Genomic DNA, 19,381 nt, shown 5'->3' on the forward strand with positions numbered 1-19,381 from the left:
AGTGAGCCAAGATCGTGCCACTGCACTCTAGCCTGGATGACAGTGAGACTCCATCTCAAAAAAGAAAAATCCTGTGTTTTAATATTCATTTTTGTCTATTCTTATTTTCTTACTCAAGTTTTTGAGGCCTCAAATAATTGTTGTAGTTGTTCAAAACTGTTTTAATCTAAAGGACATTTTATCAAGAAAATTTTAATTCCTTTCTCTGTTCAGGAAACGATTATATATGGAAGTATTTGAATATACTCGCCCTATGATGCATCCTGAACCTGGTAAATTCTACCAGATTAATCCAGAAGAGTATGAACATCCAAATCCCTGGAAAGAGAGTTTCCAGCAGTTGGTATGAAATATAAATAGAATATATTGGTTTATATTATACATTTGCAAATAACTTTCTTTTAAGAAATAAGTTTAGGCAGGGCATGGTGGCTCACACCTGTAATCCCAGCACCTTGAGAGGCCGAGGTAGGCAGATCACCTGAGGTCAGGAGTTCAAGACCAGCTTGGCCAACATGGCGAAACCCCGTCTCTTCTAAAAATACAAAAATTAGCCGGATGTGTTAGCTCACGTCTGTAATCCCAGCTACTCAGGAGGCTAAGGCAGGAGAATCGCTTGAACCTGGGAGGCAGAGTTGCAGAGAGCTGAGATCGCACCACTGCACTCCAGCCTGGGCGACAGAGTGACACTCTGTCTCGGGGAAAAAAAAAAGTTGAGTAGGTTTTAAAGGTAAACCAATGAACATTTGTCAACCAACAGAATATTCAACAATTCTTTTCACTACTGACATATCCATTAATAAGTTAGTGACAGTAAGTATTAGTAGCCTGTGAGCAGTTGTGATTTCGGTGGGTATTTAAATTATTAGTGTTCAGTAGTTGTTTTAAACTTCCACGTTTAGCTTAATTGATATATGGTCCTTCATGAATGAGTCTCAGCCGGAGATGATTTTGCTTTCTGCGGGGCATTTGGCAATGTTGGGAGACATTTTTTGATCGTCGCAATGGGAGGAGGGTGTGCTGCTGATATTTGGCTGGGTAGAGGCCAGGAATTACCTCTAAACATCCTACAATGCACAGGATAGCCCCCATAACAAAGAATTAACTGGCCCAAAATATCAGTAATGCTGAGATTGAGAAAGCCTATTTTTTGTTTCTGGGTATTACTGGATCATAACTTGTTTTAGATTTTACATTGTACTCTATGACAGAAAATTATTTGGAATAATTGAGAATTATTTTTGATTTTTAATAAAAGTTGTTCATGCAGTTGTACATTGATTTAAATATAAGGTTTATTTTAGTAGTCATTGGTTTTGCTTTGTTTCTGACATTTTAGTATAAAGGTGCACATGTAAAGCCAGGATTTGCTGAACATTTCTACAGTAACCCTGCAAGATATAAAGGAAGAGAAAATATGTTGGTATGTTTGATTTTTATTTTTATGACTTAAAATGGTAATCTTTCAGTTCTGTACTGACACATTTATTTTTTTCTAGTATTATGATACTATTGAAGATGCCCTTGGTGGGGTACAAGAGGCTCATTTTGATGGACTTATCTTTGTTCATTCTGGAATATATACTGATGAATGGATATATATTGAATCTCCAATCACCATGATTGGTGCAGGTATTTTGAAGTGCATTGTCATTAAAATTTTAATATTTTACTCATTTATGTGATAGGATTTTTAAAATGCTAGTGACTTAAAATCCAGTTGAACCTTTATAATATCCTGCTAGTAAAGTAGGAATGAAGATATCACACATATTTTTTTATTTTTTTTTTATTTTTTTGAGACGGAGTCTCGCTCTGTCGCCCAGGCTGGAGTGCAGTGGCTGGATCTCAGCTCACTGCAAGCTCTGCCTCCCAGGTTCACGCCATTCTCCTGCCTCAGCCTCCCGAGTAGCTGGGACTACAGGCCCCCGCCACCTAGCCCGGCTAGTTTTTTGTATTTTTAGTAGAGACAGGGTTTCACCGTGTTAGCCAGGATGGTCTCGATCTCCTGACCTCGTGATCCGCCCGTCTCGGCCTCCCAAAGTGCTGAGATTACAGGCTTGAGCCACCGCGCCCAGCCAATATCACACATATTTTAAGTGAAGGAAATGAAAACATAAGAGTTCAGAAATTATAGCTGTATATAAATTTCTTTCTTCACCTCCCTCCCCACCCCCCCTTTTTTTTTTTGATACAGAGTCTAGCTGTGTCACCCAGGCTAGAGTGCAGTGGCAAAACCTCGGTTCACTGCAACCTCTGCCTCCTGGGTTCAAGCAATTCTCATGCCTCAGCCTCTCAAGTAGCTGGGATTATAGGCGTGCACCACTATGCCTAGATAATTTTTGTATTTTTAGCAGAGACAGGGTTTTGCCATGTTGGCCAGACTAGTCTCAAACTCCTGGCCTCAAGTGATCTGCCCACCTGGGTCTCCCAAAGTGCTGAGATTACAGGCATGAGCCACTGTGCCTGGCCGTATATGTTTCCTGATGTTAGTACTTTCTCCAGTTGCCTTCAGTTATTCATTAAACAAAAAAAAATAGTTTTTTCATCTTTTATTTGAAAATAAAGATGCGGCCAGGTGCGGTGGCTCACATCTGTAATCCCAGCACTTTGGGAGGCTGAGGTGGGTGGACCACTTGAGGTCAGGAGTTGAAGACTGGCCTGGCCAACATAGTGAAACCCCATCTCTACTAAAAATACAAAAAAATTAGCCAGGTGTGGTGGTGTGCACCTGTAATCCCAGCTACTCTGGAGGCTGAGGCAGGAGAATTACAAAGAAAGATGCTAATATTTTTATTGCTATGTATTTAAAGGAACTGAAATATAATTTTTAAATACTTTTGTACTATTTCAAAGCTATTTATGGTCAAGTTTCTAAGAATAAATGTAATATCTGTGGAACACTGAGTCGTTTGAAGATTTGTGTTTTGTTTTTTTTTGAGGATACAGTACATAGAACATTTTAAGATAGCTACTAATTATTATTTGCTAGTGAAATTTGCATTTACAGCCTCTTTTGCTTTCTTCCTCTATCTCCTCATGAAGATGGGGAGGACAGAGTAGAGCAAATTTTTGTCTGGTGATTTTATTACTTTCTAAATAGAGGCCACTGTTGGAAATAAATTTAAATAGAGGTCTCTTATCTTCTTGAGCTTCTGTTTCCAGTGCTGCTGCTAGAAACAGAATGGTTTCCACAAGAAAACATTTTTTGTTTTTGTTTCCACAAGAAACCATTTTTTAATATGTCATTGCATTTTATATTCGTAGTATTTATAGTTAAATGTTATTAGAAGGATTACTGTGCATGGATTTGAATATAGCAAAGGCTGATGATGAAACATAGTTAACTGATAGTGAATATTAGTCGTACTACTCAGTACTAATGTTTTTAGTAAGTTCCCCCTCCATAAAGATACCCATCTGTTGAAATCGAATAAAGGTAATATGCTTAAAATATCTTCTCCACAGCACCTGGGAAAGTGGCAGACAAAGTTATAATTGAAAACACTAGAGATTCAACCTTCGTTTTTATGGAAGGCTCTGAAGATGCTTATGTTGGATATATGACAATAAGGGTAAGAAATGTTAAGATTTAAAATACACGTTGAAATCATAAAGGCAGTAATTGTTTATTTCAAAAAAAATGTTTACTTTTCAGTTTAACCCTGATGACAAATCTGCACAACACCACAATGCACACCACTGCTTAGAGATTACGGTAAATTGTAGCCCTATTATTGATCACTGTATCATCCGAAGTACATGTACAGGTTAGTGTTTTCTTTATCTTTTACAATAAAATTTGGAGTCACTGTATTGTTGCCCAGTAGGTATTTAAATAAATAATTAATTTTTCTACAGTTGGTTCTGCAGTATGTGTTAGTGGTCAAGGAGCATGTCCCACTATCAAGCACTGTAACATCAGCGACTGTGAAAATGTTGGACTGTATATAACAGATCATGCACAGGTATTTTTCAATTTTGTCAGGTTTTTTTAAAAAAAAGTTTTAAAAGCTCTACTGACGTTTGTTTTTGATTACTTATTGTAGGGAATATATGAGGATAATGAAATTTCCAATAATGCATTAGCTGGGATTTGGGTTAAAAATCATGGAAACCCAATTATTAGACGGAATCATATTCATCATGGACGTGATGTTGGTGTGTTCACATTTGATCATGGCATGGTAAGAACACTTATTTTTAATAGAAAAACCGACTTCTGCATCAGTTAAATTTCAAGTATATTTCAGCATTATTTTCTCATCACCAAATTATCTGAATTGAGGAGTATAGGTTTAAAAGCAATTTCAGCATTATATTTTAAAATCAATATGCAACATTTACTCTGTAAATTTATACATCAAACATATCCATGTAGACATGATAGCGTTCTTAGGCAATATATGTGATCTTTGAGGGGAGTAAGGTATAACCCGTTAATTCTCAAATGTGTGTGTGCATAAAAGTCACCCAAAAGCTTTCTGTTTTAATGAAAATTCCTGTATCCTCAGATTTAATAAATCAAAATTTCCAAGGATGGGACCTAGAATATGTATTTTTAATAAGCACCATAAGTGAATCTAACACAGTTTGTGGGGTATACTTTGAGATATAATGGTTTCATTGTTATTTTGCTTTTCATTTAATTCCTCTTGAAAATTTTAAACTGGCAGAACTTTAATAGGAGATATAATGATAAAATATCAGTTTTAAAAACGTTATGCAGCAGTTACATTAGGCATCCTTGTGAAGTATACTGTGTTTTAAATATTACTATATAGTTTTACATAATTTTCTAGAGACATGACTTTTTGAGCTTGAGATCACCATTTCAAAATAATGTTTTGAATGTCTATTCAGATTTTTTTTTCCATTTAATGTCAAATTTTCCTTGAGGTAATTGTCAAGTCCTAATACAACATTGGTAAAATTTTCTGTTGAGGAGTCTGAGATGGGATAGAGGGTCGTAACATTGTGGCAAATAGGATTATGGTGAGGTTTTGTTGCCTGTTATACAACATTAAGCAATCCTAGGAATGTTGGATTCATGTATACAAATTTTCAACGACAAAGAAAATTTTTTATTTTCATTGTTTGTTCTTTTTAGTTTTTTTTTTTTGAGATGGAGTTTCACCCTTGTTGCCCAGGCTAGAGTGCAGTGGTGTGATCTCAGCTCATTGCAACCTCCACCTCCTGGTTCAAGTGATTCTCCTCTCAGCCTCCCAAGTAGCTGGGATTACAGGCATGCACCACCACACCTGCCTAATTTTGTATTTTTAGTAGAAACAGGGTTTCACCACGTTGGTTAGGCTGGTCTTGAACCCCTGGCCTCAAGTGATTCACTTGCCTTGGCGTCCCGAAATCCTGGGATTACAGGCATGAGTTGCCACGTCTGGCCAATGCAGAATTCTTTTTTGAGACTAAACTAGACCATGGCCGGGTGCAGTGGTTCACACCTGTGATCCCAGCACTTTGGGAGGCCAAGGCATTTGGATTGCTTGGGCTCAGGAGTTCAAAACCAGCCTGGACAACATGGTGAAACTCCGTCTCTACAAAAAATACAAAAATTAGCTGGGCACGGTAGCTCACACCTGTAGTCCCGGCTACTTGCAGGGCTGAGACTGGAGGATCGCTTGAGCCCAGGAGGCAGAGGTTGCAGTGAGCCAAGATGTAAGATGTGTGCCATTGCATGGGATTTCAGGCGTGAGCCACCACACTTGGCCAAGTTCATCATTTTTGAAAGACCTCTGGTGATGGATGGTCCCTTATTAAAGTTCACCATAGTAAGTTACTCCTCATCACACACACGCTCCTATACCATTTTAAAGAATAGATTTGGGCTTGTAAATATTACAGCATTTTTAAAAATAAGTCTAGGCAATGCTATAGGTAGATATTTCCATTAAGGATTAATGAGATTTAAAAATTTTAAGATTTATAAAGTATTTCAACCTATCCCCACCCCATCATTTTTATTTTTATTTTGCAAAGGTTTAAAACATTTGCATTCCTACAGTTACTGGTCTATATTTATTCTGTATTTATTTATCATTTGTTATTTTATCATGGTTTCTCCATTCTTGAATTTTAAAATTTTGACTCATTCTTGGTATGGCTAGGTTTTGTCATCCAGTCATTTTTTTTTTTTTTTAAAGAAAGGCTTATGGATATTATAGCTTGAATTCTCGCCATGTGAGAATCACTATCCATTGCCTTTTAACTTAGCTGAGTTTCTTTCTTTCCCTCACGATTCTGTAGACATTTTTCTATTCTAGCATTGAGCATGGCTGAGAACTCTGAGATCACACTGGGTTTCATTCTTTTTTCTTTGCTTGAAAGATTGCTCTTCTACCTCAGTATCCATATTTTGGCTTTTGTTGATGTCGTATTGTTTTACTATTTTTCTGTTCCATATGTTCCTTTCTTTAGAAACTTAGCTATCTTTCTTGTTATTTATATTGCTATGTTCTGTTCTGTTTAGTGTTGTGTGAGTTTCTCAAATCCGTGTTCGTTACCACGTCTCCATAGTTTGTTTTTCTGTTGTTATTTTGCTTCCAGTGTGGGTCTTGCCTTTAATTTTTACATTTTTTAATGAAATTTTTCTAACATACACCAAAGTAGAGAGAATAATATAATGACTCTCCAGGTACCTATTGTCTGCCTTCAACAATTATCATTTCATGGCCAGTTTTGTTTAATCAATACCTCATGTGTCTTACGACCTTCTTTACACTCTGGTTTATTTTGAAGTAAATACCAGACTTCATCATCTCTTGTAAATATTTTACCATGTGTCTTTAAAAGATGGGTGTTTTTTTTTTCTTTCATATAACCACAATGCTAATTCACTCCTCAATAATTAGGAATAATTCCTTCATATCATCAAATTTTCTGTTAATGTTCACAGTTCTCCAGTTGTTTTTTGTTTATTTAATATTCAATTCAATGCAGAGTTGTTACTTTTGTAAAATAAGATTAAAATGTCATAGCAGGCCAGGCGTGGTGGCTCATGCCTATAATCCCAGCGCTTTGGGAGGCTGAGCTGGTGGATCACCTGAGGTCAGGAATTCGAGAAAAGCCTGGCCAATATGGTGAAACCCTGTCTCTACTAAAAATACATAAATTAGCCGAGCGTGTTAGCGCATGTCTGTAGTCCCAGCTACTCAAGAGGCTAAGGCAAGAGAATCACTTGAATCCAGGAGGCCGAGGTTGCAGTGAGCCAAGATTGCACCACTGCACTGCAGCCTGGGTGACAGAGCAAGACTCTGTCTCAAAAAATGAATGAATGAATGAATGAATGAATGAATGAATAAAGTGTCATAGCAGTGCCAAATGGCTATAAAATTTTTTGAGGCTGGGTGCGGTGGGTCACGCCTGTAATCCTAACGCTTTGGGAGGACAAGGTAGGCAGATCACTTCAGCCCAGGAGTTCAAGACCAGCCTGGCCAACACGGTGAAATGCTGCCTCGTGGTGGCATGTGCCTGTAATCCCAGCTTCTCGGGAGGTTGAGGCATGAGAATCACTTGAAGTGGGGAGGTGGGAGGCAGAGGTTGCAGCGAGCCAAGATCATGCTACTGCACTCCAGCCTGGGCGACAGAGGAGTGAGACTCTGTCCAAACAATAAAAAAATACATGGCATATTCATGCCATTAGATTTCATCACTTTAGAAGATAATAATAAGCTAAGCTTATTATAGCCTTTAGTTACTTGGGGAAAACTATACTTCACTGAAAGTCTAAGGTACTAACTTTGGTTAGCTCACAGCACCCTCCTCTTACCCAGATTTCACAGTATTTGGTAAGTGTTTTTATAGATTAGAGTTGTGGAAGTTTATTTCAATGAAGATAGCATTTTTCTCTCTTTTTAATCTGGAGAGTTTCTTGTGAAACTCTTGAATGCCTTTTATTTTGTCTTTTTTTTTTGAGACAGAGTCTCACTCTGTCACCGAGGCTGGTGTGCAGTGGTGCAATTGCGGCTCACTATAACCTCAACCTTCCAGGCTTCAGGCAACTCTCAAGCTTCAGTCTCCCGAGTAGGTGGGATTACAGATGCCTGCCACCACGCACAGCTAACTTTTGTATTTTTAGTAGAGACGAGGTTTCACCATGTTGGCCAGGGTGGTCTAGAACTCCTGACCTCAAGAGATCCACTGTGCCTGGCCTACTTTGTCATATTTAATAAAGAATATTTTACTTCTGGCCGGGCACGGTGGCTCAAGCCTGTAATCCCAGCACTTTGGGAGGCCGAGACGGGCGGATCACGAGGTCAGGAGATCGAGACCATCCTGGCTAACAGGGTGAAACCCCGTCTCTACTAAAAAAAAAAAAAAAAAATAGCCGGGCGAGGTGGCGGGCGCCTGTAATCCCAGCTACTCGGGAGGCTGAGGCAGGAGAATGGCGTAAACCCGGGAGGCGGAGCTTGCAGTGAGCTGAGATCCAGCCACTGCACTCCAGCCTGGGCGACAGAGCGAGACTCTGTCTCAACAACAACAAAAAAAAAAAAAAAAAAGAATATTTTACTTCAAAAATTATACATGTTGGAACTTTTTTGGTTTGCATTAAAAGACAAAGCAGAGGCTGGGCACAGTGGCTCACACCTGTAATGCCAACACTTTGGGAGGTGGAGGCAGGAGGACGCATGAGCCCAAGAGTTTGAGACAGACCCTATCTCTACTAAAGAAATGTTATAAAAATTGGCTGGGCATGGTGGCACACACCTATAGTCCTAGAGCTACTTGGAAGGTTGAGGCAAGAAGATTGATTGAGCCCAGGAGTTCAAGGTTGTAATGAGATGTGATAGCTCCAGCTTGGGTGACAGGGAGATTCCTGTTTTCTTAAAAAAAATTTTTCGGCCGGGCTTGGTAGCTCTGTAATCCTGGCGCTTTGGGAGGCCAAGGCAGGTGGATCACTTGAGGCCAGGAGTTCGAGACTAGCCTGGCCGATATGGCAAAACCCCATCTCTACTAAAAATACAAAACTTAGCTGGGTATGGTGGCACCCACCTGGAATCCCAGCTACTTTGGAGGCTGAGGCATGAGAATTGCTTGAACCTGGGATTTGGAGGTTGCAGTGAGCCAATATCACACCACTGCACTCCAGCCTGGGAGACAGTGAAACGCCACCTCAAAAAAAAAAAAAAAAAAAAAAAAAAATTTTTCGAATTTCTTACAGTTCGGTATTATTGAATTATTTTGCACTAGAGGTATCTCTTAACAAAATGGTTGCATTTTATTAAAATATATCTTGAAGCAGGCTCAGTGGCTCATGCCTATTATCCCAGCACTTCAGGAAGCCGAGGGAAGCAGATCACTTGAGGTCAGGAATTCCAGACCAGCCTGGCCAACATAGTGAAACCCCATCTCTACTAAAAATACAAAAATTAGCTGGGCGTGGTGGCTCACACCTGAAGTCCCAGCTCCTCGGGAGACCGAGGCAGGAGAATCACTTGAACCCAGGAGGCAGAGGTTGCAGTGAGCCAAGATTGCATCACTGCACTCTAGCTTGGGCGACAGAGAGAGGCTCCGTCCCTACCCACCCCCCCAAAAAATAAAAAAAATCTTGAAACAAAATTACATTAACCGAATCCATAATAAAGATAAGTTTCCTTGCAAAATTATAAAACTATAAGTCAATCAATCTTTGTCATTTCTAAAGATAGTAAAATCATAGTTGTGGCAATGTGGAGGCTTCTAATTTTAAGGTCATTGAGAAAAGATAACTTTTTGCTGCTTTGTTTTCTTGAAAGTTACTCTGAAACAAAAGATACAGATTATATTTGATGGAATTAGGTGACATTTTTAATCCTTAACCTAAATTATTAATACAATGTGGTAAATGACTGCATGCCTGTGACCAGGGCAGCCAACCAGATTGGAGCAGGTTAAAGGTCCAGTAAAGCTGTTCAGGAAGATAAATTGGTAAGCCTAATATAAATGTAAATGTAGTAAGAGGTGATTTACAGGAGGTGATGCAGGAGAATTGCTTGAACTCGGGAGGCGGAGGTTGCAGTGAGCCAAGATTGGGCCACTGCACTCCATCCTGGGCAACAGAGTGAGACTCTGTCTCAAAAAAATAAAAAGAGAAGTGATTTGGACAACTGGCAGCAAGTTTAGGGTAGAGTTGTCACTAGAAAGCTAAGCAAAGGAGAAAAAAATCTAAAAAATTGTGCAGCAAAGAATATATAGTCATATTTTATGGCTCAACTCTGAATAGCACACTAATCTAACCAAAATTAAGGGTACAGCTACGCTGAAAGGATACAATGTGTGAGTATATATTGTGGGGATAGAGAGGTAGGAGAGCTAAATTCTACTCTCCCATAATAGAAGTCAGTGGATAATACCTAAAACTGGAAAGTCAAGATTTGGTAACACAGTGTGTTACTTAATAAGATAGAGGTGAATCAAAAGAATCAGCTAAAAGAATTAAAAGTGGGGGCCTCTAGATAAAGGAAATGAGGGAGAGGGCTGCTATTTGCCTTAAAAAACTTGTGCATCTAGTTGAGTCTCTTAACTATGTAAAATCAAAACCTAAAGAAAACAAAAAGATTATCCCTTGCATTTGAATGCTGTTTAGTCAGTGTATATCAATTTTTTTTTTGCTGGATCACTGCATTCAGAGATAACCACATTTTGCTTGCAGCGCTGTAAAAGTTTACCACTCAGATTTGTCAGCCTGGCATGGTGGCTCACACCTGTAATCCCAGCACTTTGAGAGGCCAAGGTGGGAGGATTGCTTGAGGCTGAAAGTTTGAGACCAGCCTGGGCAACATGATGAAACTCCATCTCTACTAAAAACACAAAAATTGACCAGGCTTGGTGCCATGCACCTGTGGTCTTATCTACTTGGGAGGTTGAGTGGGGAGGATCGTTTGAGCCCGGGAGGTTAAGGCTTCAGTGAGTGAGTGATTGCACCCTTGCACTCCAACCCAGGCAACAAAGTGAGAACCTGTCTCTTAAAAAAAAAAAAAAAAAAGACAAAATCCACCAGATACGTCATTCAACTCCTGGCAGAGAGAGACTAAGGGTTAAACTAATTGTGCTCCCTCCTCATGGGTGAAAACATCTGAAATGGTGAATAATCCTAATCTAATATTAAGGTCTCTTTGTCTAGCCTCTTTTTGTTTTTTTGATGGTCAGTTTTGCCATAACAGTGTATTTATACACCCAGTGTGTATTCACTTTTATTCTGTATAAAATCAAAGAAAAAGTTTTATATTTGAAGATGCTGTCTTATATATAGCCCCGATTTGTTTTATAAAAAGAATAAGATTATAATTCAAATGTAGAGAGATAATTTATAGATAATTTGTTCTTTATTAGAAAATGAAATCTGAAAAGTACTTCTGTATGTTATTCTTAGAGGCCTGTTTTCTTGAAGAGTTAAACATGTAGTATACTAGAGTATTCAGAATATCACCTTTTTAACCTCTACTAAATTTGGCACAAAATTCATCAAATCCTGTTTGAGTTCTTACTGTGTGTAAAGTCTTACGTACATGCTCCAGAAGTTAGAATAGTCCAGACAGAAGCTTACGATGGGGTAGAAATGGACATATATAAATATAGAAATAATATAAGGCAATACATGAAAGTAACATGAGAAAAATACTTAGTGCTAAAGGGATTTTAAAGAGGAAAGAGATTAAGCACATTCAGTTTTTTCTTAATATAGTCTGCGTTGAGTCTTCGGCCTTAGGATATCAGAATTATGGTAACTTCCATTATCATTATAAAAGTAAAACATGTCCATTATATAGAAAATTTAAGAAATTCAGAGTATGAAGAAAGACATCATTATCCATAATTCCACCACTCATAATCATCTCACATTTTTGTTCCATCCTTCAAATTTCCTTTAAACAAAATTGAGATTATACATAATGTATACTACTTTAAAACTTGTTCTTTTCATTTAACTTGTATAAGATGAACATAAGTCTTCAAAAACATTGTATTTAGCCAGTTCTCTATTATTGGGCTAAGGTGAAATTTTTTTAAAAATTGCTCTTATTGTAAGACTCTGATTGTGTGCTTTGGTCAACCTTTATTTTTGAGACTCTCACCCATTCGGGAGAGATGGTGTGATTCCAGCTCACTGCAGCCTCAACCTCCCAGGCTCAAACAATCCTCCCACCTCAGCCTCCCTAATAACTAGGCCTATAGGCACATGCCACCACACCTGTATTTTGTTTTTAATTTTTTCTGTAAACACGACATCTCACTATGTTACCCAGGCTGGTCTTGAGCTTCTAGGCTCAAGCAGTCCTCCCTGCTTGACCTTCCAAAGTGCTGGGAGGCCCAGCCACAACTTTTAGAAGCTGACTTGTTGGGACATTTTTAAGGGAGCCAGGGTTTATATTCTTAATGACTTTAACCTTTTGTTGAAGGATATATACTTACTAGTTAATGGTATTCATCTACATTTATTGAATAAATCTTTTGCTGTTTTTTCTTCATGCCTTTGAATGTACTTGGACTTATTAATGAGGATGTATAGTTCTTTGTTTTGCTAAAACATTTAAATCATTAGCCAGGCATGGTGGCGTGTGCCTTTCTATAGTCCTAGCTACTCAGGAGGCTGAGGCGGGAGGATTGCTTGAGTCCAGGAGTTTGAGGCTGTATGAGCTATGATTGTGCTGCTGTACTCCAGCCTGAACAACAGAGTGAGACCTTGTCTGTTAAAAAAAAAAAAAAAATTTAACTTGTTTTCTTTCCATGATTATTACTTGAAGCTTAGTGTACATACCTGTTTTTTATTCTTACTCTTAAACTTTTTTTTTTTTTGAGACGGAGTTTCGCTCTTGTCACCCAGGCTGGAGTGCGGTGGCGCAATCTCGGCTCACTGCAACCTCTGACTCCCGGGTTCAAGCAGTTCTCCTGCCTCAGCCTCCCAAGTAGCTGGGATTACAGGTGTGAGCCACCACACCCAGCTAATTTTTGTATTTTTAGTAGAGAGGGGGTTTCACCATGTTGGCCAGGCTGGTCTCCTCCTGACCTCAGGTGATCCACCTTCCTCGGGCTCCCAAAGTGCTGGTTTACAGGCGTGAGTCACCACGCCCAGCCTTAAATGTTTCTAATAATTTTTAGGTATGCATTGAAATGTTTTTTAAATGGCATTTCTTTTTTTGTAAAGTAGCCTTTACCTGCAGATTTAATTTCTGTATTTTTCAGGGTTACTTTGAAAGTTGCAACATACACAGAAATAGGATAGCAGGCTTTGAAGTAAAAGCCTATGCTAACCCCACAGTGGTTCGATGTGAAATTCACCATGGGCAGACTGGAGGAATATATGTCCATGAAAAAGGAAGAGGACAATTCATAGAGAATAAAATCTATGCAAACAACTTTGCAGGTGTATGGATTACCTCAAATAGCGACCCAACAATAAGGTATTTACATGTAATTATGGGTGAAAATTACGTTTTCACTTCAAGGTTTGTCTTAAAAGTCAAGATACTGAGCTTTAAGTCTTGAAAGTTTTTGTTAGACATTTGACTACTATAAAATAGATTTTCCTAGTTAAAGTCTGTGCATCTGAATGAGCCATAGCTATTGCAGATTTATTTTTTGGTGTTTTTTGTTTTTGTTTTTGTTTTAGTGATATAAGCCAATGTGATATTATTTTATGAAAAATGCAAATGCTGTGATTTTTATTTTAAATTCATCAAACTGCATTATAGATGAATAAATAGGGCTATTACCTCCCCTTGGAGTTTGAAGGACTTTGTCTTTTTTTTCTTGATAGTTAGCAAATAGAATAACTCAGGAAAAATATCTCAAAGATTCTTGGCCAGAAAGACTAAAATTATCAAAAAGTCAAAAATGCAAGCTGTCATTTTCCCTTAATAAGCCAGAATTGTAGAACCAGAGCTATTATAATTTAATCAAACACTATGAATTATTTTTGTCAAATTTTATTTTCCACTGGCTTTATGGAAGTTAGATTTTGGGATTTCCATCTTGTTAATATTCATCAAGTGTTTCTAGATCAGCTGAAAAATTGTTTTGGATGTATTAGCTGTTTTGAGGGGAATTTTTTAAGAATGCTACATACATTCTCTCAAATAGTAGTTTGACTTTTCCAAAGTCTTAGGCCTTAGAAATAACTAAGAAATTGAGGCCTTAGAAGTTATATAATTTGTTATATGACCATGCGGGGCCTTTACAATTATATAAAACAAGTAAGTTTGGCTGAATAGATGTCTTCTTTTTTATTATTTCCCATAATTATAGGGGAAATTCTATATTTAATGGAAATCAAGGAGGAGTTTACATCTTTGGTGATGGACGAGGCCTTATTGAAGGAAATGACATTTATGGTAAGTGTGTGGTTTTGTTCTATGAAACTTATAGATTGATATGTCTTCTTGATATTAGCAAAATGATGGAACATTTTGAAACTACCCAAGTGGAAGCACTGATCCAGCTTCTTTAATTTTTTTTTTTTTTTTTTTTTAAGAGGTGAGGTCTTACTCTCTTGTGCAGACTAGAGCGCAATAGCACAAACATGGCTCACAGCAGCCTCAGACTTCTGGGCTCAAAGTGACCTTCCTGCCTCAGCCTCCCTGGTAGCTAGGACTATAGGCATGTGCTACCATGCCCCACTCATTTATTTGTGGAAGCCGGGTCTTGCCATGTTGCCTGGGCTAGTCTTGAACTCCTGGCCTCAGGTGATCTTCCCGCCTTGGTCTCCCAAAATTCTGGGATTGCAGGTGTGAGTCTCATGCACTGCCATTTATTTATTTATTATTGTTGTTGTTGTTGTTGTTGTTGAGACAGAATCTCACTCTGTTGCCTAGGCTGGAGTGCAGCGATGCAATCTTGGCTCACGGCAACCTCTGCCTCCCAAGTTCAAGCGATTCTCATGCCTCAGCCTCCAGAGTAGCTGGGATTACAGGTGCATGCTACCATGCCCGGCTCAGTTTTGCCTTTTTAATAGAGACGGGTTTTGCCATGTTGACCAGGCTGGTCTCGAACTCCTGGCCTCAAGTGATCTGCCTGTTTCAGCCTCAGCCTCCCAGATTGCTGGGATTACAGGTATAAGCCACCACGCCCAGCCTAAATTCTTAATAAAGATTATTCTGTGATATTTATTCACAGGCACTATGCCAGATACCAGGGATGAAAATATAAATTAGAACTTAGTCCCAAGGAGTATGTGCAGTTTTCATAGTTTCACTCTGTTGTTTAATAGTTAATAAATTATTTCTGTGGTAGTTTAATATACTTTGTACTAATTGAAGACAGAAAATGTGTATTCCTCTTTAAAGTTTTAGGAACATTAAATCAGCAAAAAATCAGTAGGTATCTGTGTGTCTGACACCAATATGTGCATGGGCTTTCGCTTCTGGTAACACTAACCTGGTTAATATTTACATAAAGCTTTACTAAGTGTCAGGCACTCTGCTGAGCATCTTAAACTGAGTTAACTCATATAATATTCACATCAACACTGTGAGGTAGATGCCATTAAATATTGATCAGGATACAGAGGCACAAAGATACTTACTGATCAGTATACAGAGACACAAAGAGGTTAAATTACTTATTCAGGGTCACACAGGAAGTAGAATTCCTGAGATTCGAAATGTGTCACCTCGGCTCCAGAGTCTCCACTATGCTATACTGCCTGCAGCTCTCTGCATCTATTTATACTTCTAGTTCTCTTAATATTGTCTTGTAATGGTCACTCAAATTCTCGTGTAAGAATTTTAACCACTACCTAATGTAAAACCTTTACTGTATTCCCCAGGCTCACAAATGTTGACATTGTAACTTTTATTTTTAAATAGGCAATGCATTAGCAGGAATTCAAATTAGGACAAACAGTTGTCCAATTGTTCGGCATAACAAAATTCATGATGGCCAACATGGTGGGATTTATGTGGTAAGTTAATGTATATGGTTCTGTAAACTCATGCATCAAAACTAGGGAGATAAAGGCTTTCTCCTTAAGCTTTTAGGTAGGCCATATTCAGCTTTTGAAGTATGAATTCATGACTGTCATTAATGTTAAACAGTAAATAACATTCTTGTTCTCCCTGCCAGTATCTTAATGACTTCTGATTTTATAGTTTGTGTTGAATTATGTAAAATTTAATCAGCAGCTGACTAAATTTAGGCATAAGAGATACACCTTTTTATTAAAGTCTTTATTATTGGCAATATGGGATAGCCTCAGCAGCAATTCATTTGCAGTCTATGATATTTGTTACACCAGAATTTTACGAGTATGACTACTGTATGAGTCTCTGAAATTCTGCCACTTTTTTCATTTGAATTTATGTTAAAATATAATTAACTTTCAAAATCTTGAAACCTGTGTATTAATCATCTTTGCTCATGGTATCTAAACTTTTGCAAGTGATTCAAGTAAGAAAATGTAGGAAATTTCAAAAAAGTCCTTATGTTATGCAAAGCATTTAATTTTCATCTGTGGTTCTAGAGATGCACATGTCTTCAATTATCTGCTAAAGGTAAAAATTTTGTGAATATGAAACCGTATCATTTTGAATTGATTTCACCAGAAATATGTTTGAAGTAACTGTCTGTCTATTACTAAATGAGAGGTTGTTAGTTACACATCCTAGGGTGAATTAATTTATTTTGCTAAAGAAAATTGAATGCTGCTACTGCTGTTACTGTGATATTAAAAGTATAAAACCACTTAAAGAACAGTATAAATTTTTTGAAAGCTTAAAACTCAAGTAGAGGCTACGTAAAAAGAATATTGGCCGGGCACGGTGGCTCACGCCTGTAATCCCAGCACTTTGGAAGGCCGAGGCGGGTGGATCACGAGGTCAGGAGTTCAAGACCACCCTGGCCAAGATGGTGAAACACCGGCTCTACTAAAAATACAAAAATTGGCCGGGTGCGGTGGCTCAAGCCTGTAATCCCAGCACTTTGGGAGGCCGAGACGGGCGGATCACAAGGTCAGGAGATCGAGACCATCCTGGCTAACACGGTGAAACCCCGTCTCTACTAAAAAATGCAAAAAAATTAGCCAGGCATGGTGGCGGGCGCCTGTAGTCCCAGCTGCTCGGGAGGCTGAGGCAGGAGAATGGCATGAACCTGGGAGGCAGAGCTTGCAGTGAGCTGAGATCCGGCCACTGCACTCCAGCCTGAGCGACAGAGCAAGACTCCGTCTCAAAAAAAAAAAAAAAAAAAAAAATACAAAAATTAGCTGGGCGTAGTGGCGGGCACCTGTAATCCTAGCTACTCAGGAGGCTGAGGCAGAGAATTGCTTGAACCCAGGAGGCGAAGGTTGCAGTGAGCCAAGATCACACCACTGCACTCCAGCCTGAGACTCCATCTCAAACAAAAAAAAAAAAAAAAAATGTTGCCATTACCTCCTTACTCAGATGAAAAAACAAAAATGGAAATTTTTTTAACTGTCTATAAAGGGGGTAAGAGACTATAAACGCCTTGCTTATAGAAGATATGTATTATAACCAGTGTAACTTTTATTTAGCATGAAAAGGGACAAGGAGTAATAGAAGAGAATGAAGTTTATAGTAACACTCTGGCTGGAGTCTGGGTGACAACTGGCAGCACTCCAGTACTGAGAAGAAACCGGATACACAGTGGCAAGCAGGTAGGATGAGCCTGGGCTCTTGGATGGGAAATATATTGTTTTGTAAATACTTGTCCCTTGAAAAAGCTTTTTTTTTTTTTTTTTTTTGTAATTTTAGGTTGGTGTTTATTTTTATGACAATGGACACGGAGTACTAGAAGACAATGATATCTATAATCACATGTATTCAGGGGTTCAGATAAGGTAAATGTTTTCACATTTGGCTTTCTTTTGGGAGGGAATTAGGAGTATGTAGGGTGTGAGAAAAAATTTGCTTATTGTTTAATGCCCAATCTTTATTCCCCTGTTATATATATATATTCACATTCTTAAAATAATCTTGACTTAAATTTTCAGAATGTAGCTTTCCTTGGTCTAGGTGAGGACAGAAGCCAGTGGTACATGTGCCATAAGAGCTCACTTCCACCATTCCGCTTTCCACTATAAGAGTCACATCAGCTGCCAATATAATTACTTCATACTTGGAGAGTGGAAGTCTGTATTAAAATACTTGTGCATTATGCCTGGCGTGTCATTGGCACTCAAACTGAAGCTTCTGTTTTATGCTATTTCTTTAAAATTAATAGTTTTTGATATGCTTCTAATATTTTAAGGTTTTGGAACTCTAGCAGTCCTAATGATCATATACTGGCATACCTCTGTTTATTACACTTTATAGTTTATTGTGCTTCACAGATACTGTTTGTTTGTTTTTTTTTTTTTTGTACACAAATTGAAGGTTTGTGGCAACCCTGTGTTGAGCAGATCTCTCAGTGCCATTTTTTTCCAGCAGCATATCTGCTCCGTCTGTCTCATTTTTATAATTCTTAGAGTACTTCAGATTTTTTCGTTATCATTATATCTGTATGGTGATTTCTGATCAGTGATTTTTTTTTTTTTTTTTTTTTTTTTTGAGATTGAGTTTCACTCTTGTTGCTCAGGCTGGAATGCAATGGCACGGTCTCAGCTTACCGCAACCTCCACCTCCTGAGTTCAAGTGATTCTCCTTCTCCTGCCTCAGCCTTCCAAGTAGCTGAGATTACAGGCATGCGCCACCATGCCTGGTTGACTTTGTATTTTTAGTATAGACAGGGTTTCTCCACATTGATCAAGCTGATCTCAAACTCCCGACCTCAGGTGATCTGCCCACCTCGGCCTCCCAAAGTGCTGGGATCACAGTTGTGAGCCACCACACCCGCCCTGATCAGTGATCTTTGATGTTACTATTGTGATTGTTTTGGGACGCCGTTAACTGAGCCCAGGACAACAAACTTAATCTGTAAATGTTGTGTGTGTTCTGACTGTTCCACCAAGCAGCCATTCCTGTCTCTGTCCCTCTCCTCAGGCTTCCCTATTGCCTGCGACACAACAGTATCGAAATTAGGCCAATTAGTAATCCTAAAATGGCCTCTGTAAGTGTTGAATTGAAAGGAAGAGTTGCATATCTCTCTCTTTAAATCAAAAGCTAGAAATGATTACGGTTAGTGAGGAAAGTATGTCAAAAGCCTGAATAGGCCAAAAGCTAGGCCTCTTGTCCAGTTAGCTAAGTTGTGAATGCAAAGGAGAAGTCCTAAAAAAAATTTAAAATGCTATTCCAGTAAACACACGAATGATAAGAAAGCAAAGCAAAACAGCCTTATTGCTTAGTTTCTCAGGGTTCAAAGCAAAATAATAAAACAACAACAAAATTGACTTATGCTGATATGGAGAATGTTTTAGTGATCTGGATAGAAGATCAAACCAGGGCCGGGCGCGGTGGCTCAAGCCTGTAATCCCAGCACTTTGGGAGGCCGAGACGGGCGG

At 38.6% G+C, this 19,381-nt stretch overlaps 1 protein-coding gene across 3 annotated transcripts in view; it reads left to right on the plus strand.

Annotated features, from left to right (window-relative positions):
• Window positions 1–19,381, plus strand: part of FBXO11 (F-box protein 11) — a 100,373-nt gene that overhangs the window by 70,306 nt on the left and 10,686 nt on the right. For all 3 annotated transcript variants that reach the window (XM_033175785.1, XM_033175783.1, XM_033175784.1), the window contains exons 5-16: window positions 214–343; window positions 1,340–1,423; window positions 1,500–1,632; window positions 3,469–3,575; window positions 3,659–3,770; window positions 3,862–3,968; window positions 4,050–4,187; window positions 13,177–13,394; window positions 14,239–14,324; window positions 15,798–15,892; window positions 17,477–17,599; window positions 17,697–17,782. In XM_033175785.1, coding sequence (XP_033031676.1) covers window positions 214–343; window positions 1,340–1,423; window positions 1,500–1,632; window positions 3,469–3,575; window positions 3,659–3,770; window positions 3,862–3,968; window positions 4,050–4,187; window positions 13,177–13,394; window positions 14,239–14,324; window positions 15,798–15,892; window positions 17,477–17,599; window positions 17,697–17,782 — 1,419 coding nt within the window. The remainder of the gene's footprint in view (window positions 1–213; window positions 344–1,339; window positions 1,424–1,499; window positions 1,633–3,468; window positions 3,576–3,658; window positions 3,771–3,861; window positions 3,969–4,049; window positions 4,188–13,176; window positions 13,395–14,238; window positions 14,325–15,797; window positions 15,893–17,476; window positions 17,600–17,696; window positions 17,783–19,381) is intronic.

The sequence above is a fragment of the Trachypithecus francoisi genome, unplaced genomic scaffold (assembly GCF_009764315.1).
Source record: "Trachypithecus francoisi isolate TF-2019V2 unplaced genomic scaffold, Tfra_2.0 Lachesis_group17, whole genome shotgun sequence".
Lineage (NCBI taxonomy): Eukaryota > Metazoa > Chordata > Mammalia > Primates > Cercopithecidae > Trachypithecus > Trachypithecus francoisi.